This window comes from Cibotium barometz, chromosome 46 (assembly GCF_041138505.1).
Source record: "Cibotium barometz isolate CiBa-2024 chromosome 46, ASM4113850v1, whole genome shotgun sequence".
Lineage (NCBI taxonomy): Eukaryota > Viridiplantae > Streptophyta > Polypodiopsida > Cyatheales > Cibotiaceae > Cibotium > Cibotium barometz.
In genome coordinates, this window is record NC_141091.1 from 39,381,287 (window position 1) to 39,392,287 (window position 11,001).

At 45.5% G+C, this 11,001-nt stretch overlaps 1 protein-coding gene across 1 annotated transcript; it reads right to left on the reverse strand.

The window, feature by feature from the left end:
• Positions 1-476: 476 nt before the first annotated feature.
• Positions 477-10,556, reverse strand: LOC147612204 (uncharacterized). The gene is made up of 9 exons (XM_086784273.1): positions 10,371-10,556; positions 10,187-10,263; positions 9,710-9,938; positions 2,376-2,530; positions 2,201-2,246; positions 1,870-1,961; positions 1,555-1,651; positions 1,395-1,451; positions 477-1,126 (listed from the first exon to the last, which is right to left on the reverse strand). Exons 1-9 carry the CDS (start codon positions 10,533-10,535, stop codon positions 668-670), a joined length of 1,377 nt encoding a protein of 458 aa, XP_086640399.1. The 5' UTR covers positions 10,536-10,556; the 3' UTR covers positions 477-667.
• Between the last annotated feature and the right edge of the window lie 445 nt (positions 10,557-11,001).

Below are 11,001 nucleotides of genomic sequence, written 5' to 3' on the forward strand. Positions count from 1 at the left end.
TGGGGGTTGAACCCAGGACCTTTGGGTCCCAAGACAAACATCTCACCATTTGAGCTACTACATCATTGGCATTACCTCCTCCTAAGATACCACTTTGCTGGTTGTTTGCCACCATGAAAGCTATTACAAAAGCCATTCCATCATCTGAGAGATTGTCAGTGAGATCATTCTAGCAGATGGATGGGCAGGTATCTTGAAAGCAAAGGCTCTTTTTATATTTCTAGGATGTGGGTGAACTTCTGTTCTCTTTGACACAGCTCAACAAGCAATATCTTCTCTTCTCATTTATGTGATTGATTTGGAGTGGCACTATATTCCTCACATTAAAATCAATGAATATGGTTATCTTCCATCTACCTTTGGAGACAAGCATTTTCTTTCTCTCTTCTACAGCACACATTCCCCTCTAGTCTACAACTCTACACTGTACAGTTGGAAACATCAAACAAAAGCAAAACATAATGAAGGCAAGGATGTGCTGATTGTTTCACAAAATCAACTGATATGCTGCATAAACTATACGCACATGAGACATTTTAAATACAGGAGAAGTGTGGTGGGAAGGGGTAAGTGAAATGGCTTGAAATTCCCTGTAGCTCAATACATTATCATCTCTAAGATGCTCCTGAACTACTACTTTGTATGTTTCTCCCTGTGAGTAGGGGCTTTAAACCAGATGGGAGAATAAAGGTTCCAATTTCAAGGGCCCTCTCAGGAGCATGCCATTAGAGGCGGTGCTAGATTTGGTGTTGTTGCTCTCCGTTGTAGATGGCATGACAGAGAAGTCTCTTTTGCCAAAGAGCACCTCTCTGTCTCCTATCATACATGGCTGATACTTGAAAGTCTTTTCTGCTTCACCTCCATGGAAATTCTTGTACGTCTCCTGCTTCAAGAACTCAGAGAAGAAGCATCCCGGGGAAGACACTACACTGCTGTTGCTCACATCGGATTCTGAATGAGATTGTAAGAAGGCAGCAGCTGCTTGCTTGCAGTTTGTCAAGCCAAAACCTCTCTTGGGCATGCTCTTGGGGGAGCTCCTTGTGTTGTCTTCATGGCTTGACAGTCCTGGGTTGCGAACAACGACCAGCATCGGCTTCTGATCATCTCCTTTGGATGAGGGTGTGGGCTGGAAAATGCGCACCATCTCAATTTTCAAAAAAATGTTTTGCAAACAATGCAAGAAGACACGACTCAGGGTGTTTACAGTCTTGTGCAGCCCACACAGAGATGCCTTAGAGCATCCAATGATGGGTGGGGAGATGCGGGACATGGTCCTCCCCACCCATTAACTCTTACGTGTGTAACTACCCTCAATCCTACTGTTAGGAGCTGGTGTTGCTAGAAAGGATTAAAAAACCTAGTATGTGGAAGTTGGTTTTAGCAGAGCAACTTACCACTCCAATGTGCCATTCCTTAAAATCCAGGTTGTTGAATTCACTCTGGTTCATTTCCTGGGCCAAAGAATGAAAATAGGTAAATGATTAAAAAAGATCAACCCCATTGCAGCAATGGATTGAAACCCTTAGTATACCTCACAGTTAGACGCATACTTACGATGCTGTAGATGGGAGGCAGAATCCGTTGATCATGTGAATGTAATGTTGGAATAACAGTGAAGAAGGGGGTCACCTCCCTGGATCTGAAAGTCCACCTGCAGAAAGGGGAAATGAGTTGCTAATGAGACAGTCAAAGTCACAACTGAGGGCCTTTACAGACATACCCCCTGCCCATCAGCAGATGAGCAGGGGTGGACAGAGATCCCCTGTCCATGAGGTCGGGAAGGTGAGATCCCCCCTTTTAATCAACGGCCTGTAAAGCCCCTCAGGAATCACCATAACGACCGGGTCCATTGCATCTTTGGACACATACCCTATGTAGAAGAAAATCCCGATTTCAATCCATTCCCGAATTAGGAGCCGAATCCAATACTCATTTGCCACTCCATCTAACCTGGTGTGCATCTGATACCATGACACATAAACATTGAGGACATGACTAACGCTCTTAAGAATTTAAGGTTCTTCTAATGCTATAACACCTGATTGTAACTATGCAACATGCAAGGTAAGGTTAGTGACTAAGCTGCAGAAACTATGCTTTCAGTGTAAGAGATTGTATTATGGTTAATGGATCTAATTTAATGAACCTCATAATCTCATTTTGATACTCATAAGCACAACACAAGGAGAGGCTCACTCACCAGAACTTCTGCAATGACTATCATCACCATGGCTCCTTGAAACTTCCTGCAGTGACAAAGCAACTGAGCGTCAAGCCAGAATTATCAACTGCTCACGAACATTTCTAACGCAGCACTTGAATTTGCACAGAAACGAGGGGAAACAAAACCAGGAGTGCAGGTTTGATGGGTGTACTTGAACATGCTGTATTTGGTATGAACAGCACTGTGCAGGATTTGAACTCCTTCATCCTGTATGTGCTGCAACTGCTCTCGTAATACAATTAGGTTCTTTGATACACGTAGAAATATTACATACAGCAATATGAAGTAGATGACCACCACCAGAATCTGCACATCATCAACATCATATCATTACTCGAAGAAAATGCATACATAATAGAATCAAAGCCTGACATATGGACAAATGCATGGGGACTCGTTTAGCATATGGTAGCAAGTGTCTCCATGGCTAAGCTGGAAAAAGATCTCCTCCGGCCACAAAACCTTTTCCTGATTTTCCACCTGTGCTGAATCTTCAGTAAATGGGTTGTCTGGCTCAGGTTCCACAGACTTTCTCAAAAGAAATCACCCAGGGTTCTTGCTTTTTCACACCTACCTACATAGGGCTCCTGGAGGAGGCCACCTGAATCTCAAGCAGAAAGCCCTCGATCCCCATCTTTCACATATCTTACACAAAGACCAGACAAGGGTTGCTAGCTAGCTCACTACCAAACAATAAATCCTTTCAAAGCATCCCTGAGCTTGAGGCTAGACCAACACAACCACATGGATCGCCCTTACCACCAAAACCCAGGTTGTTTACAGAGTCAAGGACCTTTTTCACCCTTTTCTTAGGTGAGGAGGTAGATGGAGATCCTCTGGAAATCCTCCCTAGTGCAGATACCCAATTATGAGCAATCCATTCACTTCTATAAGCCTCAAGAGAGTAACAGAAGGACTGACAAATAAATGCAGTGTCTTTTTGTTTTTCGAGCCCGGGTCTAACACGGCCTTAGAATGCCGCCCATAGACTCGAACAGAAATTCTTTTGGCATTAGCTCCATAACTCCCATTTCTGAGAGTGGTTTCACTACCCACCTTAAGGCATTGCCCTGGGGGAATCATCAGCAGCATGACAGTGACCAAGTACTCCCTTGTGAGGAGTTTAGGTCATGTAGTTGTCTGCCTTGGTGCACCCACTAAAAACTATGTATACTCGGCAGATTTCCGAGTAGGAATTGCCATACGCACACTGGGTGTCGGCTCAAAAATAAAGGCAGTGTCCTCAAGTCACTTTACACAATCCGAGTAACAATGCACCTAGACTCATTAACAAAGCCACCATAGTTATGTCCTTCAGGCACACACCAAAGATCTTCTTTATGATTCCAAAGGGTCTATACGAAGTCCTAGAAAGTTTAAAATACACCTCTTTGCCAGGTGTCTTCCTGAGTCCAGCTTGTGTATGACCTATTCTTCCTGCTTGAGGTCCATCAGGAGCATATGTTTGTCTGCAACCTTTTTGTCTGTCCCCTAAGACTTCTCTATTGCCGTCTGCACTTTGCCATGTACAGTCTTCAATTCTCTTTTTTTTCCGAGAAATAGATCCTTCTATTAGTTAATGAAAAACAGCCACAATGGGCTAAATACAACCACGAAGGGCTAGATACAACCTCGCCTCATGTACAGGGCAGGGATCAAATAATCAAAAGGGGTGGAGAAAGATGCACTTCCCCTCTGGCTGGCTAGAATGCCAAGTGGGATCACCTCCTCTATCCATGAGAAAAGGGCCAGGCTAGTTATGTCCTTTAGGCACACACCAAAGATCTTCTTTATGATTCCAAAGGGTCTATACGAAGTCCTAGAAAGTTTAAAATACACCTCTTTGCCAGGTGTCTTCCTGAGTCCAGCTTGTGTATGACCTATTCTTCCTGCTTGAGGTCCATCAGGAGCATATGTTTGTCTGCAACCTTTTTGTCTGTCCCCTAAGACTTCTCTATTGCCGTCTGCACTTTGCCATGTACAGTCTTCAATTCTCTTTTTTTTCCGAGAAATAGATCCTTCTATTAGTTAATGAAAAACAGCCACAATGGGCTAAATACAACCACGAAGGGCTAGATACAACCTCGCCTCATGTACAGGGCAGGGATCAAATAATCAAAAGGGGTGGAGAAAGATGCACTTCCCCTCTGGCTGGCTATGTCTATCCCATAAGAGGGGGGGGGAGGGGGGGGGGGGGGGGAGATTGGCAGGGAATAACCACATGGGTGGTCTAGAATGCCAAGTGGGATCACCTCCCATAAGAGGGGGGGGGAGGGGGGGGGGGAGATTGGCAGGGAATAACCACATGGGTGGTCTAGAATGCCAAGTGGGATCACCTCCTCTATCCATGAGAAAAGGGCCAGGCTGCCAGAGCCCCAAGAAAGCTTCCCACTGCTTCCACATCCATCAGAGCCACCCTGCAACTTCCCCCACTGACCACGGAGGGTATGAATGATGTCGAATGCTCTTGATGGACTCTGTAGGCAGAGTGTGGGTACCCTCGATGGCTTCGCTGCATCTAGCTTGCCATATGTGCCAGGCTGTAATGCTACTGCAAATCTCCTATCTCTGTTCATGAGCCCGGTCTCCAGTGGTCTGTAGATGGGGTTGTAACTGGTGCTGCCGAAATGCGGAGGTGAGAAAACTGAAGGGCAAGCCCCCCACCATCCTCCTCATAATCCTTGACAACCTAAGACTCTGTGGCCCGAGCGACGGTGCCCCAAGTAATGATCTGGGTTGAGGCCCTATCCATCGAGAAGATGTGGAGAATCCGCTGCCAAACTTGTTGAGCCTTCGGGCAATCCCAAAGACAACGTCGCTGAGACTCCCGAGGGTGGCCGCACCTCATGCAAGCTATTGGTCGACCTCCAATGGCCAACCATGTGCCCACCGCCAAGCTCCTGTGTGCCATCAGCCAGAGAAAGAGGGTGATCTTTTGAGGCCGAAAACTGTCCCAGAGCCTCTTCCAAAAATCTGAGAGGAAGCACTGTGAGGGGTCCTGAGACTGCCAATGTATTGCTACTACCAGGGTGCCATCAATCTCTGGCATCTGAATCTTGCGGCCTAGCCGTGCTGTATGCCCAAAGAAGGGGGCATCCAGAGTCTCCTCCCAATCAGCGGGATCATGCCAAGTCCACTCGCCCGGGTCCCACTGGAGGCACGTGAGAGGTCGGTCCTCCCATATCCATAGCCGCTAGAGTCTCTCCTTGGCCACCTTGGCCAGTGGGGTGGGACTATGTGCCATTCTCGTGCTTGAAATCCAATCGCCCTCACCCTCTGTAAGGTGCAGCCATTGAAATCCCCAACGGGGCTCGGATCTCTCTAATCTCCCATGGGATCCAATAGAAAAAGTGAGCAAACCACTACCCTCATCCGCTCTGTGGACTGCCACAAGAATATCATGCCTGGTAAACATGCCTAGCCACACTGGGGGAGTTGGGTAGGAATTAGCCATTCCTGCAGAGTCGATGTCGATGCTGTGCCTGTCTCTATCCTGGATCCCTGTCAGGCCTCTCTCCTGCACCTCCGGGGGTAATTGCCTGTGTGCAATCCAATCTCCAAGGGACCTGGCAGGTCCTATGCTCAATGCGCCCCATGATACATGAGCTTGGTCCCCCAACACGTGGCCACTCGGTAAACGGATCAGCGTTCCAGACCAATGGCTGTCGAAGCCGCTCCTCTGAGGCTACTAGAGTAATCTGCCTACGGGCCGGCCTAAGGAGATCCCAAGCTCAAAGTAAACTCGCTTCAAATGTGTCCTCAAAAGCTGGGCTAAAACCACGGGTCCGCATCTCTGTAAAGATCCATCTGGTACTCTACGGCCAAGGGCCCCCTAGACTTGGGGTGGGCTGAAATCCGGGCCAAGAGGAAGTCCTTCCAGGGCTCATGACCGGGAAGGAGTCCTCTAACAATCAGCTTGCCCAACAGGGCACAGCTCTGAATAGTAGGGTCAATGATGCCTAGCATCCTTCTACGTCGTGGTTAAATGATCACTCTCCATGCCACCTTGGCCCTGGCAAGCCTCCCATTGCATTGTCGGCCCATAAGAATTTCCGGATCAACCGCTGTACCTGGCCATGCTCAACAGAAGGCCCAACAAGAAGTGATGTACCACATGGTAGCAAGAAGAACGTGGTTCGCCACCACCACACTCTACTAGCTAGGGAGAGCCTCGCAAAACTCTAGAACAAAAGCTTCTTCTGATGAATACTTAGAAGAAGAGGGGTGAGCTGCTACTTCGGAGAGTTATCAATGCCCACCAAGCATCCAACATAGCAAACTGGAGTGCCCCTCGGGATCCATTGGAAAGTCTCAACTGAGTGCCAAGTTAGGGTGGGTGCAAAGTCTACCCAAAAACCACACAACTTGTGCCAGTTGATCCGTGCTCCTGATGCTCAACAAAAGATCTCGATCGCCTCCGCGAATCTTTGAAGTCTTCAATTCTCTTGTCTACATATATCATGTTTTTGTGTCAAGATGGGTAGTGCAGCAACATGTTCATGGGCAATAGGAGGCTTCTTGTAAAAAATGCACCACATTGCAGACCCCAAAAGTCTCAATCTATGATGTGGGCTGGTGAACGACTGGCACTTTATCATTGAAATTATTCAAGCCCAGCCAAAGACAGCCAAAGACTACCATAGCCCCATCCACAGAACAAGGTCACTCTTTCTACCCAAGGTCTGCATGCTACCATAGCCCATGCATGACTGATTTCCTACCTGGAGTCTGTTAGAATTTCGTGGTGCTCATGCTTGATCAAAGATGTGGAGGAAAGAGACTCAAAAATACAAGAAAATATCTTGCTTATTAAGTTGCTCAAAATATAACTAGGCTTCTTGCTCACCACAATGCCTTCTAGCTCCACCTTTAAATAGGTGAGCTAGTGGACCATAAGTCCATTCACACACACACCCTTCTCCTCCCCTTTTACATAACCTTAGTCTCTTAATACCTCCCCTCAATACCAACTATGAAAGAAAATTGGAATAGGTGGTATTGGACATAGGTTGCCTTTATAACATTAGGCGTACAAGGTTAGGAATATAGGTGTTCTCTTTGCAATGGACACATCTTACTTTGATCACTTGATGTGACAAAGCTTGTTCGATATTCGATGAAGTTGTTGCATTTGAAGATTCAGCTCCTCCCTTTGGCCTCTTTTCTTCATGAAGACAAGATTGAATGACTCCTTCAAGGGTGGGATTAGGTATGTTCTTCAGGGTGGTGACTAAGGTAGGGTACACCTTCTTGACTGCTTTTAGTAAAACAGCCACTGCATCATCTTCATCCATTCTCGCATTCACTGATGCAAGTTGAGCCATAAGGCCCTTCAAGTGAGAGATGAAGGCTCCAATGCCGTCTCCCTCTTTGAGTTCCAAGCTGAAAAATTCAATTTTAAGTGAGATCTTGGAATTCTTACCACGAGCTCCATAGAGCTTATCAAGCTCATCCCATTTCTCCTTTGCAGTCTCGGAAGCTGGTCCACATGGTGAATGAGAGCCTCATCAAGATGAAGCATGATGATGGCTTGTGCTCTCTCATCATCTTCAATATCTTCAGCCTTAGTTCGATCAATAACCTTAGTGTCGGAGATGAATGGCCAAAAACCTTTGGACATCATCTTATACTTGACGAGGACTTGCCAAGTGTGAAAGCCCTCTCCTGAGAACTTCTTAATTTGGGTGTTGTCCTTTGACATTGGGTATTGAAGGAGATTACTAGAGAGTAATGGGCTGATTTATGAAGAAGAAAAAACCAGAAATTTTGATATTTTGTCTTAAGTAGAAAGAGAAAGGCTTATGAGAGTGCAACAACCCTTAATCAAGCCAAGGATGTTGCATAAAAAAAGAGATTTAGTGCTTAAGAGCACATTTCTAGTGTCTAATGACACTTGCATTGGTGATTAGATTCACCATTAGTGTTTAAGAACACTCTTAGTGTTTAAAAACACTTTGGAGTGACTTCCCTTTGCTGGATTAGAAGCCTCATTAGTGTTAATCAACACTATTAGTGCTTATAAGCACACTTTGAAAAGCTTTGTGCACTTGAAGATGTTGTTGATGGAGCTTGATGAGAATGAGGCTCATGAATACCTCATGGTGTATGCCCACCACTTCAAACTCAAATTAGGATCAGCAACAAACCCTCACAAGAGCACTTAAGTGATTAGACCTAAGAGGAGAGGATTAGAGCAAAAAGAAGCTTGATTTTGAAGCTTTAATGGAAGCTTCAATGGCTTTCAAGGGGAGCAGCCTGGTTTTTCCACCGTAGCGAACGCTTGGAGCAGCCATTAGGGCTAAAATTTGGACTGTAAGACCTTGAGGTTATGGGCTTCAAAATCCCTAAGCTCTCATAGCTTATAATCGCGTGCAGACGGCGAAACGCTGTACGGCATCGACGGCAGCCAGATATCTGCGCCGGCCTGCTCAGACGGCAATGCCGTGGCCAGGAGAGGAGGAATCCGTCGATTGACTGTACGAGCTCGAGCGCCTGAAGGTCTTCTTCACTTTCCTAGTTGAAAGCTCCATGAGTTGTTGCCTCCACGAGTTGCTGGAGCTGCTCCACTGGCAGGAGGTTCAGCTCTACAAAGAAAAAAGAAGAAAATTGACCTATTCTTCACCACAAAAGAGGCCTAATCTTTCCAAGCTCTATATACCATGTTAGAATTTCATGGTGCTCATGCTTGATCAAAGATGTGGAGGAGAGAGACTCACAAAATACAAGAAAATATCTTGCTTATTAAGTTGCTCAAAATACAACTAGGCTTCTTGCTCACCACAATGCCTTCTAGCTCCACCTTTAAATAGGTGAGCTAGTGGACCATAAGTCCATTCACACACACACCCTTCTCCTCCCCTTTTACATAACCTTAGTCTCTTAATAGAGTCCTTAGAAGGGCAGTGGTGGATGAACGCATAGATATGGACCCATCCTTAAAATAGACGAGCTTGCAAATAAGTATCGAGAGAACATTTATCCTGGAAAACGTATTCGTACTTCCAACTCATGCACCCTATGCATGTCATCCACCATTGCATTAAAAAGCAGAGGGTGCCAGTTTGACCTTTTGGCCCCACCATGAAGTGCTCCCCTAGACCATGGCAAAAGGTCCTTGATGACCCACCAATGTGAGATAGATGTGGTGATGTAGGTCAAGGTCACTCATGACAGACTGATGGACCCACAAGAGGCTAGGCTGAGCTCTTGCATCATCTCCAATGTGCTAGAAAGGCATGGTAGGGTGTGCTCTTCATGTGGTGCTGCATGCATGGACTGTGAGTAATATGACCCATTGTTTGGTCAAGATTTAGGTGTAGTTTAGCCCTGTGATATATGAATTTGCATCTCCTCATTTTCCTCCTATTGCTGTCCATTACTCCCTCACAAATTGTGGTTTAGCTCCCTTGACAGATATCTAAATAACTTAGAATCATGTTAACTTGTGATTTTAACATTGTTTGACAGTTGCAAATTAGGTCTTACAGCAAATTGCGGTACGGCAGCTTTATATCCAGTGAGTGTCAAGTATAAGAGAGAAGAAAGCCCTGCGATACTGCGGCGTTCCGACATAGAAAGCTGCTCGTACATTATACAATATCCATGTGATATCAAAAGGAAGGCGATAAAGCAAGCGGTCTCAAAAAAGATTCGGGTCACGAACACCCCAAAAGCCACCCAAAAGGAGCAGGTGCTCAAGTTCAGGCAGGAATACCTGGAATAAATAGCTTAATATAAGGATACTTCAAAAGTGCCATAGAGTGAATCCATGGAAGAAAGAATTAACCTCATTCACCTCATTTATATACATAATAAAGCATACAATGCAAATATCTATTTTATATGTATGGTGCTGTCCATTGGCTTAAGTAAGGTACATTCACTTAAGTTTGTGTGCTTTTGCACATTATTGTAAACACATGTTAAAATTTTCAGAAATCTTCAAACAATGTAAGAACTTACCAGAATACAAAGGAAAGGCCAAGCACTAGAGCCTTCAATACTGGTACAGATGTGAGCACCCACTGCAAGTTGCTAGTCTATGGCACATAAAAGAGCAGGGATGCATGACTCAAAGCAATGTATTTAGAATAATTCAATGGCTATAAGTATTTAAGCTTATAAGAGGATGGGGTATGGAGGGTACCTGCCATTGCCTTTTACTCCATGTGTTGAGCGTCCAGATGGCAGCCAAGACTGTCCAGACTATGAGGAGCCCAAAGTAAAGGAAAGGGAGTGGTTTGTAGGATTCTTGCCATTCACTTGAGTTTGCTACCACTGACTTGGGCCCATGCTCAACTGCTGCATCCATCTAGTTTCAAACCCCCCCACCCCCCCCCCCCCCCCACACACACACACACACACACACACACACACAACCCACCCACAATACACACAACAAAAACCCACAACAAATAATGCAATCCTGTCTTTTTCCCTCTAGCCTTTAGAAATTAACCCTTTAACCTTCAAAGGCCAGAAAGGAAAATACGGAATTAGATCAATTAATTTGACCCATCAACTCGATCGTCTCTCTCTCTCTCTCTCTCTCTCTCTCTCTCTCTCTCATTGACAAAAGGGTTCCAAGTTGAGAAAAAAAGGATTTGAAGTCCGAAATGCTTGAACTTCGAGGCTTTTAATTTCCTTGTTTGCGAGCAATTAACTGCCCATCAATTAATGCGAGGGCTTTGACAAGTGCCCAGTAAAAGGAAGCCCCAAACTAATGTGGGAAGTTGAAAAGAGAGAGAGAGAGAGAGAGAGAGGGGCGAAGTGCGTTA